The sequence below is a fragment of the Barbus barbus genome (assembly GCF_936440315.1).
Source record: "Barbus barbus genome assembly, chromosome: 18".
In the NCBI taxonomy this organism is placed as follows: domain Eukaryota; kingdom Metazoa; phylum Chordata; class Actinopteri; order Cypriniformes; family Cyprinidae; genus Barbus; species Barbus barbus.
Window position 1 is genome coordinate 22,242,323 of NC_136746.1, and position 20,237 is coordinate 22,262,559.

Here is a 20,237-nt window from a genome sequence, read left to right on the forward strand (position 1 = left end):
CAAAAATATATTGTGGCTGTGTGCGCGTGAGGCACCGGCGCGATATAGCCATACCAACGCTGGTTGGTTATACAGATGCTAGACATCATTCAAAACTGTCAAGCTTTTGCAAAACAAATAAAACTGTAAAATAAAGAAAACTACTTTCTGCCATCTCGTTTTCCTTTCCAAGAACGAACACGTCACAATCAACCGTAGGCCTAACTCAGCACATTTTTTTCTTTCGTTTCGTTAATCTGTCCATGATTTAAGTGAAATATATTTAGTGTATAGTCATATATATTCCTTTTTATGTAAGCCTATAGTTTTATTCAGTTTTCTCCGTTCACAGAAGCGCTGCAGGTGCGTAAGATCTATTGAATCCATCTTACACTGTCCTCGGATAAACTCTTAACAACAGGGCATTGTCATTGCGACTTACCTATGATGAGTTCACAACTGAGCACGAACGGGCATTTCACTCGCTGGATACGTCAGCGTCACATTTGCATTTTGCATTGACAGTAAATTTCAAATATTAAATGGAACGATAAAATAACATTATTAACCGGTTAATGGCCATTTCAAATTTTCGATTCTGTTCGGAACTATAAAATTTTATTTCGTTTCTGTTTCTGGTTCTATTCCAGTCAAAATTTTGTTCGTTTCCGGTTTTCGTTCCTTGAACCGGTTCAGAGCCCTGCCTGAAATTATCTACAAAACTGTTTGTACATTACCTGCTTTGGGCTGAAATAATTCTAGGTTTTAATTATAAGGATTAAAAATTTAATACATTAGGATTCTAGAACATATATCAATGCAATACAATATATATTATATACAATATGTACTACCTACATAGGCAACTACCTTCTAAGTCAACATCCTAACCATCATGGAACCAGATAAGTGACTAATTTGGAAGCTCTACTTACATGAATCTTACACTACGTGCATGGGAGATTTGACTCATTATTGATTTATGTTATGTTTAATATTAAGAATCCATTTTAATTACAGTACACAATTTTAATTTATATTCTGCATTTCTTTTGCCTCGTCTGCTGCACTTTTTTTGTGCATTCTGGGATTATCCTCCCAACAAAGGAGACATGCTGTCCTGACTTAATTAGAAAAAGGTGTGGTAACATCTGCAAAATTTCAATGAAATTTTCAAGGCAAAAAATGCCTATTGTCAGCAGTGTAGACCACAAAGCAGCTTTCTGTTGGTCAACGTGGCAAATTTGTGTGACAAACTTTAAAGGGGTCATTGTTCCATAAGTATTGGAACAGTAAAGACAAAATTGCTCTGTTGGTTGTGGAGTCAAGACATTTGCAAATATGATTAAAAGATGAATATGAGACAAAACTACAGAATGTCACATTTTATTATTAGCCGTTTCAACACATACATGTTTTACCAAATAAAAAGAACAGCACTTTTAGAGTTCATCCCACTCATTGATGTGAACATAAGTATTGGGACAGTTGAACATAAGGCAGATATAAAAGATTAAAAGCTATTATTTAGTTGCAGATCCCTTGCACACAATCACACCAGTCTGTGACCCATAGACATCACCAGACTCTTGGTCTCATCCTTTGAAATACTTTTCCCAGCCTTTAATGCAGCCAATTCCAATTGTAGCTTGTTTTGGGGAGTTTCTGCCTTTACTCTCCTCACTGTAAAAAAAAAAAAAAGTTGACCTAACACACAAAAATAAGGCAACCTATCACATTCAACTTTTTAAGTTAACTCAACTAGCAACCGACAACTTAAAAACTTTAGTTCATCTAATGAATAAAAGTCAGTTTACTGAGTGTTAAAAGATCTGTTAGAGCAACCAAAGATGTTTTAGCATTTAGCAATGCTAATCTTTTTTAACAATCCTCTTTCTTTTAGATAAATGTTTATTTTCAAAGCCTTCTACATAATATGGGTAGCATTTGTCTCTTAAAACTAAAGGCAAACATTTATGTTAATAGACAAATGTAATTAACAAGTTGCAATGAGATGCACATTTGCAGAACCTCAGCACACGATTCTCAACCATGATGAGGATCAACAAATTTTAAATCCGTAAAATATGAACTCTAATCTACATGACAGCTAACTGACAGTGACAACAGCAGCAGGAGCATAAATTAAGCCAGTAAAATGTAAAACAATGATAATATTTTAGTAATAATTAACATAAAATGTTTTCAAACTGCAATGCATGCTGGGAACTTGTGCAATGTTGTTCAATGTAAAATTGTTTGTTCAGATGACTCAGTTTGAAAAGTTGGGAGAACATTTGGATATGTTGTGAATACTTATAACAAATACTTGAGTATCTAAGTAAGGTAAATAAAAAAAAACAACTTTTGCTAGCGACATGCTTAGAGTATTTTTGTTCAGCTCACACAAAAAATTAAACTGATTTCTCCTACTAAAAATTCTTTGTTCAGGCTACTTTTTTACATTGGTTAGTAGAACTTTTCGAAAGTTGGATTTTTTAAAGTGCTCTTCAGCTGGTGAAATTCATGTTCAATCGGATTTAAATCTGGAGATTGACTTGGGCAATCTAAGACTTCCCATTTCTTTGCCCTTATAAACTCCTTGACTGAACTGGCAGGGTGTTTTGGGTCATTGTCCTGATGCAATATGAAGCACTTCCCAATTAATCTTGTGGTATTTTCTTGAATATTGGTAGGCAAGATAGTTTTGTACCCTTCTAAATTCATTCTGCTACTGTCACCTTTATGCTGTTTTGTAAACTCTAATCTTGCCTTTCTATTTTTGGTGCTGGTCAGAGGTTTGCATCTTGCTGTGTAGCATCTGTAATTCTGTGTCAAAGTCTCCTGAGGACAGTAGATTGTCAGAGCATCACCCCAGCTTTCTAGAAGTTGTTGGTGATTTTACAGACACGTCTTTTAGGGTTCATTTTCACAGCTTTTATGATTTGTCTGTCATCAACTACTGTTGTTTTCTCAGCTGATCAGGTCATTGTTGGTTGCTGGTGGTTTCCAAACTCTTGATTTCTCCATGCCCTTTGTTTTTGCTATAGCTCTAATTGACTTCCTCTTTTCTTTTAGCATCCAAATTGCTTGCTTTTCTCTCAAAGTCAGCTCCCTCATCTTCATCCTGGTTTGTGTGTGTCATCATTGAATGCAAGATTCAGAATGCAGAAGTAATGGATATAACTTATACGACACATTCCCTGCTTTTAATATCTGAAGAATTAATGCAACAGGACACAGCTGATCACTTAGAAAGGCCTGTGAGGCAACTGTTCCAATACTTATGCTCACATCAGATAGAGGGATGAAACTCTAAAAGTGCTGAACTTCTTAGCTGGTAAAACATCTATGTGTTGAATAACCCAATAATAAAATGTAACATTCTGTAGTTTTGTCTCATATTCATCTTAATCATATTATTATATTCATATTAATCATATTTGTAAATGTCTTGACTCCACAGCCAACAGAGCAATTTTGTCTTTACTGTTCAAATACTTTTGGAGGGCACTGTATATATATATATATCTATCTATGATCAATGCGCTCAAAGATTCGCAGACTGTTCCAAAAATGGCAGATGGCTTACGTATCGCGGCGCATAGAAACAGTCCATAATGAGCCATCTTGGTATATATATCTATGGAGCATACTAAACTTCAGCTGCAGAATTGGCTAACTAGCACATGATTAGGAAAGGCAATTTGCAAAGATTCACAAAACCCCATATACTTACTTATTCTGTAGATAAAGCTGGATCACGAATGATTCGTGCAAACATATGTAGATCGGGGATCGGCGCATTAACTTCAAAACGAAAGTAACGTTAACCCTCTGCCTCTTCAGTGGGAGTTAATGACGACTGCTATATTCATTATTACATCCAACAACTAAACACTTCAATTGCTTAATCTGAGACATTTGTCTTCCCCTGCACCAGAGGCAGACAGTTCTCAGCTCACTGAGGGCGGGTCTAAGGTAAGACAGCTTGTCAATCATCTATATGATCTTGTCAATCATCTATAATCAGTCATCATGGGAGGGGTCTGTACAGAACTACGTCATTCTGACAGGAACCTCAGAACAGCCTGATTTGAGAGAGGGGATTTTAAAATAGGGATTATCTATATATTACTATAGGATAGATATGTACACACACTTCCAACATACATTTATGTTCAAACAACTTGAAAAGTGAATTTTGCATCCGATGGCCCCTTTAACAAAATGCAAAATATGCATAGGGAAATATTCTTGGTCATGTGGATTCCCATAGAAATAACTAGATTTCATAAAAGTTGAACAATGGTAACGGTTGTGACAGCTTTTTTTTAAGATTTACTTATTTTATTTTATTTTTTATTTATTTTTTTATTTTTATTTTTTTGTATTTTTGCCTTTTTGCTCTTTATTGCTCTTTATTTATAGGACAGTATGATGGAAGGAAGTGAAGTGTGTGAGAGAGAGGGTGGATGGATCGGGAAAGGTCTGTGGGCTGAGACTCAAACTCGGGTTGCATGCAGCGCAATGCATATGTATATGGCACCAACAATACCAGATACCTTTTGGAACAGCCTTTGTGTTATACTACTTCTGTATGCAGATCTCTCGATTTTGTAACAGAGCCCCTCTATACATTTTATAACTGTTTGTGTGTACTTGTTTTTTTGTGGTCTTGAATTTTGCTTCTAACCACGAGTATAAATGACAGATAGATTGCCTTCCATCTCGAATATGACAGATTACAATAACATAAGGCATGAAGGTATTGAAAAGAATAATCTATTCGACTACTGAATGGGATTCTTTTATTCCAGCCTATCTTGTTGAGTGCAACTGAATATGTTTTACAGTGTGTGTTTTGTCCCGCTGCCTTACTGTGGGACCTATGAGGGACCCCATCTTCCTTTCACCGTTAAATGAATCCACAGAAAAAGGTTCCACAGGGGGGTTTCAAGCAGCGAATCAAAGCTTGTGTCAGGAGATCGCTTTGAGACACAGCACGAGCCTCTACACCCCTCGCTCGGTCCAGTGTGTCCTCACCTCGGTCCCTGTTCTCCAACACAACTCAACACATCACTCACACTGGCCTGTTACAGCCATCATACTGCTATTTTAGTCCTCATATCGAATGGTAGTCATATGCATTCCAACTTTCCAGTCTTTGTTTCATTCTCATGTTCACATTAATGTTTTCGCCAACTGTGCTAAAGGTGTATTTTGAGGAAGAAACGTTTTGGGGGGCATATTCTTTGAGTAACGTTGGAGATATTATGTGTTGTGTTCCCGGGTGTATGGAGGACTGTGAATCAAGTATATGTACTCTGCTAAGGTTATTATTTTAGGCACAGGAGAGCTCTAAAAAAAAGACCTTAATGCAACTTTTTCAAAGGTTGAAGAGTCCAGCAGGTTCAAGGGTCCAATGAGTCCGTCCTGATTTAGTAGCTATGGATTGAGCAATATAGTTGCAATGTTACAAAGGTACTGTAGTGACAGATCTTTTCTTCTGTATTGTGAAATACATCCAGGTGAAACGTATTAACGAAAAGAAAAAATGTAGGGCGTGGAATTTGTTCAATGCAATGGCTGTTGATTGAATCAGTTTTGAATGCAAGCTTGCAGTGGATTTTAAGAAAGGGCCAGCTTTTATGCGGACAAAATAAATGGAGAATTTTTAATGAAAAATTACATGGTCAAAAAAATTAATTCGTAAATAAAACTGCATGCATAAATAATTCAAAATAAGATCAATATCATGCATTTTAAAAATAGACAGGATGAATTTCCCTTTCAAGTAGTGTTTAAAAGTTTACCCAGTTTACCATTAAAATTTCAATTACTCACTCTCAGGTTGTATGACCCTCTTTTGTGGAACATTAAAGTCACAATGTTATGCGAACATGAGGATCAAACAAAGCCGTTTGTTGGAGTGCATGTGGAACAAAAGAAAGTTTTTGTTTTTCTGTGTAATTAAAATGAGTCGGGACTGAGACTTTGAGGTTTCAAAAAGGATGCAAGCCATACGATTCGTATACTGCTACATTTACATTTTTTGTGTGACCAATATTTAAGTCATTATTCCTTGATAATTCATTGCATTCCCCATTCATTATAATTTAAATGAGAAAAGAGAGTCATTTAGGTTTGGAACAACATGGCGGGACTTTAATTTTTGGGTGAACGATGTCTTTAAACAACAAATTAGCAATCTCACTGTAACCGTTTTTGATCAGTGGTAGATGCGAATGTGCTGTGACCTTGGACAGTGGAACGCAGGGAGGGGTGAGTGGTAATTTACAGGGCTATAAAATGTATTCTTTGGTTTAGTGCTACAGGACATATTTGCGAGGGAAAGTGTGATTCATGCTTTGCAAATGTGTGGGATTTATAAAGCGCTTTGGAGTGAGCTCAGGATGTGCTCACTTCTCTGATTCTCTGGGCCATGAGAGGGAGACGTGATCGGGAGGGAGATCTTCCTTGATGGGAAATAGATGCTCGCTTATTCATCTGGTCAATATATCAACAGAAGAGCTGAAGCTGTCTGAAGTCTTGCCTTGTCTCTGGCCCTTGGGCGAATGATCCTCTGAAAGACTTTTGTGCTTTCCATTAAGGGCTTCGGTGCATTGAAACCTCAGGGCTATGACATCTTTGGCAGGCAAACACTAGTGATTTAAACAATCAGATGAAATACTTTACCAACATCTACAGGTACATATTTTATATTACACAGACTTTCTGTTACAGTAATAAATGAATGTTTCCTGCTCTTGGATATCTCCGATTGAGACTTCAAAATAATCTCAGACGGTGACCCAAAAAAGTATTTTGGAGACATTTAAACCACAATTACAGTGCATTGCATACCAATGGTGTCTGCAAACAAATTATGCCAGAGTGTATCTCATAAATGGCTTTATTTGTTTTAAAGCTTTTTTTTGCTGTGGTTCCGAAATGCTCCCAAGATGATTTTAGTGACTGTATAAAGTTAGTTCTCACAGTTGTCCTATAGCAAAATAACCACAGGTGTAGTTCATCACACTAATATGGACAAATATATATTTCTCTTTTTAATTTGTGAAATTTTTGCCTGGAAAACTTTTGCTTTATAGCAACATTTTATAGCAATGCCATGTAAATGTGACTTTGAAGGATTGTTTACTCAAAAAAAGGAAAATACTGTCATCATTTACTAACTGTCATGTCTTTCCAAATCTATAGTATATGCTATGGTATATTAGCAGTCATTACTCCAGTTTTGAGTATCACATTATCCTTCAGAAATCATACTAATATTCTGATTTGGTGCTCAAGAAACATTTCTTGTTATGAATAGAAAGTCCGGAAGAACAGTATCTTACATCGTGATTGTGATTTTATTGTGATTTATTTTGTCCTTTTGGACCTTCAAAGTCCCTGATCACTACTGTTGTTGTATAGAAAAATTATATATGAAGACGCTTTAAAAAAAAAAATTTGTGCTACATAGAAAAATACCAACATTTTAGTTTGGAACAGCGCAAGCATATTAACAATGTAAGTAAATAAAAACAGAATGTTTTATTTTGTTTGCTAGATGTATTTCATTAAATCACAGCCCAAGTAGTGTTTTTTGGACCAGGCTTTAAAATAGCCCATCGTCTTCACTCAGGCTGTCTTATTTCTTGACCCCCTGACCCCTGTGCGCTTTTAGAACTTCTTAATCATTTTGTATAACTTCAACCCTTTATCTGTCCATGTCATGACTTCCCGAAGCATTTTGGACTCAGACAGACACTTTTTGGATTCCCAGCACTAGTTGTTGTTCCAGTACCTCTGCACCATAACTCGGCTATCTGTCAAATGCAGAGCATTCCTCATCGGAGCGGAAAAGTGTGTGCTCATCTCTGCTACATTCTGTTTATGAATAAGGAATGGGGAATCTTTGAGAGATGAGCAGTTGTTAGAACAGAATAACAAACAGGCTTTCCTGTGAAGCTACATTATGTTCAAGACACAATGCTGACTTTAAAGGTATAGAAATTACAAACCTTAATGACTTGATTTTTTTCTGTTGAAGACAAAAGAAGATATTTTGAATTGTCAACACTGAAACAAAAAAGTCATTTTTCACCAAGCTAACTATAATTTATTTGCTTATTTGCTTCATAGATAGTGTAACATTTAAGTCAATGTCAGAGTTATTTTATTGCTGTTAGGGGCATTGCAAACACCTGACTGTAGATCCAGAAGAAGACATTTCAGAAGGCTGAAGCCATTGAGTTATTTTTTCTGATGTTACCCCGCAAACAAGAAAAACAGATAATTTTTGTACATGGCCGCTTTATGGTTTTGAATAAGATTTATTGTAAATGATTTAAAAGCCTGTTTTTATTATAGTTGCACTGTTCCCTACGGCATATTGTCCTGGAAACATTAAAACAGAAGGATTATAGTCAGAGAAAGATAATGAGAATAGAAAATCAAGTCCAAATCTAGATCAAAATTTGTCTTTGTGAAAAATGACTACTTTTGTGTGCAGTCTATCAATGTGTGACCACACATCAGGCTGAAAGGGTCCTGGATAAAGGGTTGAAAACCCTGTGAATGATTTACAAACATTGTGGTTGTGTAGATGACATTAATTGGTCACACCAATCACGTCTTTCTGGGGAATCTGTATTGTAAATCCAACTGCGAGTCTTGTACAAAGCCACATCGTGTCATCTTTCAGAGATCCCCAAATGATTTATCTCACTCTCATGTTAACACATAGAAAATATAAAACTGAATTACAGGCTTTGACAGCGCATGCTCTGAATGATCCACTGGTGCATCTGTTTAAATGTTAGAGTGTGTTGGAGGTCACTTTAAATGATCAGTGTGAGCTTTTGAAAGAATTACTTGTCTGAGGACAGAAACAGATGCGGCATCATATTTCGTGGAGATGGCTTTGAAAACCCCTTCTATACTGAAGTACAGACTCTAATGTGATGTTATGTATTAGCCCTGACTAAAGAGAATGTCATGCACCTGCTCTGCATTAGGTTCTCAATACCACATTTCTGGAATGATGTCCCTTTGGATGTGTGAAGGGACTTCAGGTGGTATAAAGTTGGACATTATTAAACCTTGCTTTTTTAAGTCAGGGGTCTTTAAATGGGGTTTCACAGTGGTTCAGTTCCACCAATTATTTGAACTAATTTGTAAGAATTGTTTCGAAAAAACATGCATACTGTTCAAACGTTTGGAGTCAGTAACTTATTTTAAAGAAATTAATGCTTTTATTCAGCAACAGTTGTATTAAATTGATCAAAAAGACATTTATGTATACATTTATACAAAGAAAATAATGTTGTTTTTTTCACAACTGTATTTAACATTGATATTACTAAAAAACATTTCTTGAGCACGAAATCAGCATATTAGACTTAAAACATGGATGTTTATGAAAATTCAGGGGTTTTTTTCACAGGATGAAATTATTTTAAAATCTATTTGTACACAAAACAGTTATTCTAAATTGTAATAATATTTCACAATATATATATTATAATATTACTGTTTTTTGGGGGGTTTTTTGCTTTGTTATAGCATTTTTGATAAAATCGATTGATAAAATAAATGTATCCTTGGTGAACACAAGAGACTGCTTTCAAAGACATTTTAAAAATCTTACTCGCCCTAAACTTTTGATCAGTATTGTGAAACAGTAGTGTATTTTAAAGAGTTACTCCACTCTAAAATGAAAATTTTGTCATTAATTATTCACCCTCGTGTCATTCCAAACACGTAAGACCTCCGTTCATCTTCGGAACACAAATTAAGATATTTTTGATGCATTCTGAGAGCTGTCTGACCCTCCCATAGACACCAATGTAATGAACACGATCAACGTCCAGAAACGTAGCAAGGAGATCGGTAAAATAATCCATGTGACATCAGGGGTTCAACCGTAATTTTACGAAGCTACGAGAATACTTTTTGTACGCAAAGAAAACAAAAATAATGACTTTCTTCAACAATTCATCTTCTCCGCGTCACCGTAGACCCATTTTGGAGAGCATCCACTAAACGCAAACAGCGTATGCTGTTCTGTATCAGACGCACCTCAACCTTTTAATTATATGCTGCAGAGCAAGTAGACTTGCTACTGCTAAATGCTCAAATCATAAAATTAAAAAGAAACATGCTGCAGAGAGGAAGATCCCCATAGCAGATCCGGGCAGGTGGTGCTGGGGAGATGATGGGCTAAGATGAGGACACGCATAGCACACAGACAAAGCATTCATTAAAAATGGTGGTGGTGGCGCAGTGGATAAGACACATGCCTTTGGTGTGAGAGACCCGGGTTCGAATCCACTGTGAGACACCAATGTGTCCCTGAGCAAGACACTTAACCCCTAGTTGCTCCAGAGGCGTGCGACCTCTGACATATATAGCAATTGTAAGTCGCTTTGGATAAAAGCGTCAGCTAAATGAATAAATGTAAATGGTAATGAGTCATAAACGTGAATCTGATTGGCTGGGAACATTGAATTGAATGAACCAATTGGAATGCAAATAGAGTTACCCTGCTCTCTATCCACTAAAGGGGACAAAACTTGAAAAAAATTAATAAATGTAGTGTTTTTGATGGTACTTTGTTTGAGTATAATGTCCATACCTGTGACACGTCTATAGTGTCATCCTCTCTAGCCTGACCAGGTCAGCTTCTTAGCTGTTTTGTTGTTTTGAGTCTGGATATCAGATCTTGGCTTTGGCTGTTCACTTCAATGGCTGATCAGATCATTATGTGGACCATAATTGGCTTGTTTTGCTTTGATAGTACTCTTTATTATTCAAGCACACAGCAGATGTTCAAGTGCAGCCTGTCTATTCTCGAAACGGAAATGAAGTGTCCTCTGATAGAAGTCTCCAGACATAACTCCAAACTTATCACTTAAAGGAATAATTCACCCAGAATTGTGTCACCCTAATGTTGTTCCAAAATGGTATGATCTTCTAAAAGCGATGTTTTGAAGACTATTTTTCATCCTCATTTCCACGCAACAGCAATGAATGGGGACTGAAGCTTTTAAGCCTCAAAAAGTTTGCAGCGGCAACATATCATTAAAGCAGTCCTCTGAAGCAATACAACAGGTTTACATGAAGAACAAAACCTAAATTAAACTCATTATTCACTGAGCTCTAGCAAGAGAAGTACAGTCCAATTCATGAATGAAAGATTCTTTTAAGTAGAATCTTTTCAGTGACTCGGTTGATCCAGTTGACAGATGTTAAGCTCTGCAGGGCGATATTATCAGTAACTAGGTCCAGATTTGTCTCACACAAAGCTATTGGTTAGCTTCAGAAGATTTTATGAGAATTTTATGGTGCTTTTGCATATATTTGAAGCTTTTGAAGCTTATATCCCCATTATCAGACCAAAAATATGCCATGTTCCTATTTTTGGGGGGAAAATATAAACATGCATTTTTGAGCATTTTCATTGTTGGAGGTCTCTGATCCGCAAAGTGGTTCAGTGTTCATTCCTTTAGGTGTAATCACAACCAGTCCCATATTATGTTTTAAATTCGCCAGTGTGAATTGGTCCTTGTGTTTTGAGCTGGTATTGATATGCACATGGCCTTGGGATTTGTATGCACTGTTTTGCTCTTTTTCTTTGTCCTGTTCCAAGCTCTTATTCATTCAGATTTCCAAGACTAGAAGTGGAAAGTCTTAGTGGTCGATGTTGTACTGGCTCAGATACAGAGATCTGTGGAGTTTAAAAGCTCAGTTCATAAGTCAACATGCCTTCACTCACAGGTCTCATTTCATTCGGACGTATAGTGGACACTTTATTATGAGGAATGCGGTTAGATATCTAATTTGATATCCAGTTCCAATTTGAAATGTACTCCATCACTCAAACCTGCATGCATTGTTTTTACTCACACAAACAGTGAAGTGTGATAAAGTTTATTTCCTGTGTTTACTGCATAGTGTTTCCCATAGTGTTTTAATGGCAACTCTACAATTCTTTTCTCTTCCCTTTAAAACATACAGTGTCCCCAAACAATATTTGAACACCAAAGTTACACTTAATATCTGAATACCATAGGTGCACTTTACAAGCAAAATATTAATCAGGTTTTGAATAATAGAAATTAAGACAAAAAGCATTTGGGCATTTTGTACTGTAAAAAAATCATCTTTGGACCAGTTGGTTTAAAAAGGCACTAAAAAGCATAAGCGGCACAACTTTTTAATATTGATGATAAAAAAAAATTCTTAATCACCAAATCAGCATATTAAAATGATTTCTGAATGACACTGAAGACTGGAGCAATGTATGCTGAAAATTCAGCTTTGCCATCACAGGAATAAACTGCATTTTGAAATCTTTTAAAATAGAAACAGTTATTTTAAATTGTAACATTATTTCAAAATCCTGTTTTACTGTATTTGTAATCAAGTAAATTCAGCCTTGGTGAGTAAACTATAAAAGTAAGTCAGATGGCTCAGAAAAGTGAATTTAATTTTGAAACTATGCTGAGCATTATTCGGTTGCAGATGGCACATGCTTTGATGTTTTGTATATAATACAATGGCATTCAGACATTTTTTTTTGTAACTTGAATTTCCAAATACTTTTTGAGGCCACTGTATATTATTTCTGCACATTCAGCGGTATTTGTCTTTAAGTTGTAGCACATGGATTTTGGAAGCTATGTGTGACAAGAAAGAGTTATATCCTTAGACAGAGGCTGGATTTTATTGCATAAACAGCTGTAGCTGTATCTCTTGGCTGCTTTTTGGTCATGAGTTTGGAGAGACGTTTAGTGCAGTGGAAGCCATTTTGCATAAAATAATACAGAATCTTAAGGTCATCCTTTCAACCTGTTCAACCTTTCACAAAAATATATTTATATATTTTTTTTTTTTTTTTTTGCCTTCTGAAATTAAGCAAGATATATGTTTAGAATATTTATGTTATTTTTATATTTAGATTTAGTTTTACATTTTTTTTGTTTTTGAAATAAATTATGTTTTAGAAATACATGGTCAGCAGTTGGCCCTTGGCATCGTAGTGTAACTGACCACTTTATAGTATTTATAATGAAGTTATCATCCCATTTTGCACTGCAGTTGCTGTCTGTAATGCTTCAATGGTCTCTGCCAAAGTAGATGTCATCCTCATTCCAGGACATTCCCCATTTTAATGTATGTCTGATGTAAGATTCTCCTAGCATAGGTTTTTCCTCTGCTAATTCAATTCTCCATCTCGGTCACTTTTGTAATGTTAAGCTATGTGTTGTTAAAAAGTAGCTGTTTCTGTTTATGTTAGACCTATTATTCACATAATAACACAAGGGAAGATATTGCACTCAGCCTCTGTAACCTACTTTTGCTTGTTAATCAGCCACTTACAGAAGTTCGTATTGTGAACGGTCATATTTAATTCAATTATTCAAGTTAAGTTCCTCTTTTCAAAACACTGGCTTTTTGTGTTATTAGGACATTTAAGGATGAGTCATTGCTGGCCGATGAAGAAGGTAAGAAAAATGAAGTCTTTTAAACAGTGGTTTGCGCACTTGAAGATATCGGTGTGTGACTCACACCTTTGGTGTCCAAACAGCACAACTACTATGTATAATTCTGAAAGCATAATCCCTTTGAGTTGGCCTTGATTTCTCCTTCTTCAGGTGCTCACAGCTTGACCACCTAATTTGAGAGAGAGTGAGAGAGACTTTCCGTTCAGGCAGACACTACCAATAAGCCAAGTCTGAAATGTTCCTGTGGAAGTTAGTGCAGAGGTGTGACCTTTAACAGATGTCTTCTGTCTGTGCAGATTCTGCAGAAGAGTTGCTAGCACCCTACCTGGGTGAGAACCTGCATGCAAAAATCAGTGCAGGTCTCCATACTTGATAATTACGATTATAGGAAATCATTCAGTTGTCCCTTTCTTTTTTGAACTTTTGTTTGATTAATGATGATATTATTATTTAAAAGTTAAGTTTAAAAATTCTAAGCCTATTTTCAGAATAAAAGAATATTGAACCCAACATTTTATTTACTCTATACTGTTCAAAAGTTTGGGGTCAGTAAGATTTTTTTTTGAAGAAGAAATTAATACTTTTATTCAGTAAGGACATTAAATTCATCAAAATTAACAGTAAAGACATTTATAATTTTACAAATCAAATAAATGCTGTTCTTTTGAACTTCTGTTCTTTTGAAAGAGTCGTGAAAAAAAAATGTGTCATGATTTTAAGCAGCACAACTGTTTTCAACATTTATAAGAAATATTTCTTGAGCAGTAAATCAGCATTTTAGAAAGATTTCTGAAGGATCGTGTGACACTGAAAATTCAGCTTTTCCATCACAGGCATAATTAGATTTTGAAATATATTAAAAAAGAAACCGGTTATTTTAAATTGTAATAATATTTTACTCTTTTACTGTATCTTTTTGATCAATTAAAATGCAGCATTGGTGAGCTTAAGATACTTGTTTGGTAGGAATTTCTTTTTCTTTTTCATTTTACCAAAATTATAGACGCTGTGATAGAGCCTGTAAATTGATAAATGTTTGAGCACTACATTTTCATTAGTGTCTTAAACCATTATCAAATCAGAATGTTCCAATATGAACATGCAAGGGATGGAAGATGTGTAAAGCTAAGCTTAAATAAGTGATTCATGTGAGGACAGTGATAGTGATCTGACCTAAAGAGCTTTGTCTTGAGGTTGCATTTGTCAGAAGAAATAGCTTTGGAGTGCTTTTGGGCTGCTTTTGAGCTGTAACTATAATAGAAACACAGGGAAATAGGCAGTCAGGCCGTGTGTTAGTATATTAAAAAGTCTTTGGATACAAAGTGCAACATGACTTCCAATTGTGAATTAGTGAATTAGTGAACGGTCAAGCATACTAAATAAATTCTCTTGCCCAGTTTTGCTAAAGAAGCTAATATCCATGGTAAAATAAGAGTGTGAGCCCAGCAAGATGGCATATTTTCCTGCTTGTATAACTCTTGTGGCTTTGGGCAGTGGCAGTGGCACTGTCAGTTTGCTTTGTCTGTGCTCTCAGCTTTTCCCTCTGAAAGTCTACACATTTTTTGGAGACACCCCTCTATATGCTGACACCAGCCCTGAGGCAGCTGGCTTGATTCCTCAGAGCAGATCATTCAAAGCAATTCAGATGGTTATGCAGGCTGCTATTTGGCAGAAAAAGGTTTTATGTCATTTTATATGTTCTCATAATTCAAATCACTGGTTTAGAGCAACTGAGCAATTAAACAGTCTTCACAGCTTCAAGGTGCCTTAGTGGATTTTCTCTGTGACTTCAGGGTAATCTGAGATGTAATAGGATTTTTCTGAAAATGTTTTAATGAAAGGAAAGGAGACTTTTGAACACCACTGTATGTTTGATTTCTTTATTTACATTTATATTAATTTCCGGTATCTCAGGCACTGCTGTTTTTCTAAAATGTATGCTTTAGGCCTATAGTTTTAATATTTGTTGGTAGCATAATGTATCTGGCACTCGATTCCCAGATTTCTTGGGTCACTGCAAACATAGCCTGACTAAAAGCTTTATATCCTAAAGAGGCTATTCTAACTATATTAAACGACCCCCCTATGAGCTAAAAACAAACATGTAAGCATGTCTACAAGTTATCGTTCAGCTTTTATTTTGAAGTCTTGATTTGTGTTTCTTCCTTCCTTAGCCTTCAGCCAGTGAACCTTGCAGTAAATCAGGTTATGAAACCTGCGTCAAAAACTACGATATTTTGCATTCTGATTTATCGTCAAGTTGCTTGTAAAACCATTTAGGCTGAAGTATACTCCTGTGGTAGAAATACTCAATGAAAAGAAGATCTGGATCATGGAAAAGGGAATTCTTCCCTAATAACTCATTATTTTTTATGCAGATTTTATGATGGAAACTTCTTTCTGCATTCTTCCACACAACAAAATGCATCTGATCCAACTCTAATATTTTTCACTGAAATATTAAAATATCTTCATAAAATAGGCAACAAGAAGATTTTGTACTAAGCACTGTATTTCAAGTACCAATTCTCACTATTAACTAGCATGTATATTACTAGCATATTGGCTGTTTATTAGTACTTATAAAGCACATATTAATGCCTTATTCTGCTTGACCATATTTTAGACTCCTGACCCCATACCTAAACTTAACAACTACAGTACCTTACTAAGTATTAATAAGCAGCAAATTAGGAGTTTGTAGAATTACAAACGAATTGGACTTTAAAATAAATCCTTTTTTTTTTTCTTTCATTCATACCGAAATGGTTTTTGTTATATTTAAGTGTGAATAGTTTATTCAAATTACACACAAATCACACCTTGTTTGTTTTAGGCACGATACAAGGTTTCACGTCATGAAAAACCTGGAAATCTTGGAGAAAGTTATTTTTAGGCCTGCTGAAGCCAAGAAATCGAATGATTTCGAATTATCTGTAAAAGTCATGAAAAAGTCTATACTGTATGTCTCTCAAAAAGTGTGCTAACAGATAAGATGCATGTTTACCAGTTCTTAAATCATAATACTTGTGTATGTACTGCTTTAAAGTACAAGGACAATGATTTTGCATGGATGTAAACATCTCACTGACCACAGTAGTTTACTGTTAACTGGAGGAACAATGAAATGCTTCATGGAGTTCAATATTCTGAAATGTGACTGCACTGACAAAGCATTTGCAATATGGAGAGCTTTATCTCAAATCATTCTCAGATCAAATTCTCTGAAAACTGAAAACGTCTGGAACTAAATATTTTATTTTTTTTACCAGACCAGATAATATAAGCCCAGAGACAAATTAATTTTGCCTTTCAAAAGACTTTACTGTGTCTGTAAAGGCAGGTATGTGACATTCTCTGTCCAAGACAGTTTCATGTCACTCTGTAAAACCTGACTGGCCAATCTCCCACCTGTGACAAAGCGATGAGGTCATTCTTCTAAACCCTCCAGGCACCTTGTGGTGGTTCGATGCGGGACTACGTGTCACAATACACTTCTGAAGTTTTGCTTCTGATTTGTGTCTGTCAAAACATAAAGAATCCGGATTTGGTTTGATTCCAGTAAACAAACTTCTGATTAAATGGGGTTTCATAACTAAATGGCTAATTGTCTTCAGGAGAGCACAATTCAGAGTGCAGGACATAAAAGCTTCAGAACATTTTTATTGGCAAATATAAATAAATGAAAACCATCAATCCTTTTACCCCATCATTAGGATGGCAGATGTGTTGTTATGAAATGTAATGTTTCTGTTTTGTCTGTGGCTCGCGATAATATTGGATTACGAAATTGTTTAAACAGCACTTTTGGAATTAATAACTGCAAACAAGCACTTAAGTTCACTTGAATCATTCAAGACCTCAAAGTTAGAATAGACAGTTTTATCATGAACGTATTCACGCAGTGACAGGATGTTTCATGAGTGAAGTCTTTTTTTTTTCACAGCTGTTGACTGGAACACTTGATGGAAAACTGGCTTTGTTTCATCCGGCCGAATCTCTTCTCCCTTAAGTGTGGGATCTACCCCAAAGGCTCAGTTCTTACCCCAAGTTCACCAAAGCTGCAGACTAATGAAAGTCTTACATCAGTCACGTTGAGATTACTCTGCTGGTGTGCCACCTCTGAGACCTACATCATGGACGGGATCTGTGATTTCATCATTTCAGCCGCCGCTGACAACCTACAGATGTGACAACATGCTCACGCCCTCAACCGCAAAGCCAAAGACGCACCCTCAGACAAAAGACTATTTGAGCTTTACATAGCAACACGTTCCCATGCACTGATACACATACTGTACACACACTATGAAGTCTTATGCACAGGTTCTTATGTTTATTTGATGTGTTATATTAGTTGCAGCAAAGTGATAATAAAGTAGTATCTTGATTGTAAATCTTCTTTTTAGAATGGCTTATTTTGTATAGGATGTACTTTACAGTAATTTGAGACCCCAAATGATTTATTTTCAAGGTGCTCCCCTTGCTTTGCTTTGAATGAAGATGGATGGAAGGAGATCGTTTTTAGGTGAGTTTATGTTTTTGCATAAATGAAATGCTAACGCCAAAGCCACTTCCTATTATCTTTCAGTCTCACCAGAATCAATAGTAGAGTGATGAGGGCTATAAATGACTAAATATATGTAGACAAGACAACTCATGTGTGTAGATATTGCAGTGATTGTCATCATTATCTGTTACATGTTGATATTTCATTCTATGGAAGTCAAGGGCATCCAAAACTGTTTGGTTACCAACATTCTTCAAAGTATCTTTATTTATGTTCCACAGAAGGACAAGTTTGGAAAAACACAAAGAACATAGAATTTTCATTTTGGGTGAATTATCCCTTTAAGACTCTTTAAGACCTCTACATTAGTCTGGATAGATTTGAAAATGCCATGTTTGTTTCAAAATGCTCTCCATCTACACTGAAATGTCAGAAAAAGCTAAATTCGCCTTACTGCACATGTGTAAAAGCCTGATAAAAGCTCACTAGATACAGACAAAGGCATAATGAAGTTATCAATTCTTCTGGCAGGATTATTTTATTTTTTCATCTTTGCAGGAATGGAACACAAAACATAAGGGTCCATTTTTTTGAAATTGAGATTTATACATCATCTGAAAGCTGAATAAAAAAGTTTTCCATTGATGTATGGTTTGTCAGGATAGGACAATATTTGAAAATCTGAGATATTTGAAATCCGAGATACAACTATTTGAAAATCTGGAATCTGAGGGTGCAAAAAAATTGCATTCAAAGTTGTCCAAATGAAGTCCTTAACAATGCATATTACTAATCAAAATTGAAGTTTTGATATATTCAAAGTAGGAAATTTACAAAATATCTTCATGGAAGATGATCTTTACTTAATAACCTAATGATTTTTGGCATAAGACTATATAGTTAATATTGTATCTAAACATCACATGACTAAACATGCGTCATCATTTTCAAATACCACACTACAAGCATGAAAATTGCATTTTCAAATTTTTTTTTTTTGTTAACAAAAACACAATCTTAGTGTGGACGAGAGGCCAAAACAAAGAGAAAAAGTGTGGACAATGCCAAGTCAATGTAAGATTTTAAACTTTTTTCTGGTTGCATAATTGCTACCATTTTAGTTGTAGGCTGGAGCACTGGAGTTACTTTTGCAAAAATAAAAATAGACAGCATACACGAGATTAACAATACAAAACAAAGTTTGAGTGATCTCTGTACTTTAAGCATTTTTGCGTGAATCATTTGCACAGGTTTAATACATTTGGTTTGGGCTTTCAAACATAAACCTAACCAAGATGTTTAAGGAACAAATTGCATTGTGACATGATTAGAGATGGGATGCTGTATTGACGTGTATTGTGTCTATCTGGCGCCAAGAGATCTTCAAATAAGTGATAGAGAAGAATGTTGAGTCTTTAATAATGGGTGGTGTCCACTACAACTGCTGGCAGCATTTCTGCATCAATAACTTTTCTGAGGTCATTCTGTTCTCTGCCCATTTAGCAACTATCCCAGAGGGTTATCTTTAGCAAAGTACATTTTGCAACAGTTCATATTGACTCTCTTGATTGTTAATGTTATACCTTAATATTTAACAGTATGTAAAGCAAATAATAGATTTGCATAAAAATGCCAAGATATGTAGCGTATCCACGTATAGCATTCATTTTTATGTTTCCTTTGGAAGTGACAATGTACTGTGGGTCACATTTTTTCTTTTGAAAGAGTATGACATACCAAGATAAAACTAAAGAAAAGTAGATTTATTTAAATTTTTTATTTTTGTGCAAGTTTTAAATGTGAATGGAAACAATTCCACAGTTTTTGTTCATTGTTATGAGTCATTACAGGAAAATATTTTCACCTCATATGACTTCAGGCAATAGCTGAGGCAGTTTTGTGGTGGTTTTATGTTTGATCTCTACTTTTGAATGAAAGAAAAACAATAACGCTTCAACTTCTCTCTAACTGGGTTTTGCTGCTTTTCCTAAACAAAGAAGCTGCACTTCTAATGGTAAACAGAGTGATGTTAAATGGATGCACTTAACTACCTCATGGTAGTCTGTTCCTGTGAATAACAAAATTCTGAGCTACTTTCAGAGACCTAGTTTTTACAAATATCCTCCTAACGACTCCAAGTTTATGACAGGATGCTGAAAACTTGCTTTGGCGATGTGTGAAATGAGCTGTCAAAAAAACAAATGGAGAATAAATTGAGAATACTGAATTGG

General features: G+C 35.5%; 1 protein-coding gene across 3 annotated transcripts in view; it reads left to right on the plus strand.

Moving 5' to 3' along the window:
* The window catches only part of LOC306884728 (WD repeat-containing protein 27-like), a 48,589-nt gene extending 28,352 nt beyond the window's left edge, over positions 1–20,237 (plus strand). The window contains exons 26-27 of one of the 3 annotated variants that reach the window (XM_079440880.1): positions 3,923–3,960; positions 17,443–17,890. In XM_079440880.1, coding sequence (XP_079297006.1) covers positions 3,923–3,960; positions 17,443–17,449 — 45 coding nt within the window. In that variant the 3' untranslated portion in view covers positions 17,450–17,890. Of the gene's footprint in view, positions 1–3,922; positions 3,961–17,442 lie in introns of all 3 variants that reach the window. The other 2 variants (XM_079440879.1, XM_079440878.1) reach the window with 2 other exon arrangements.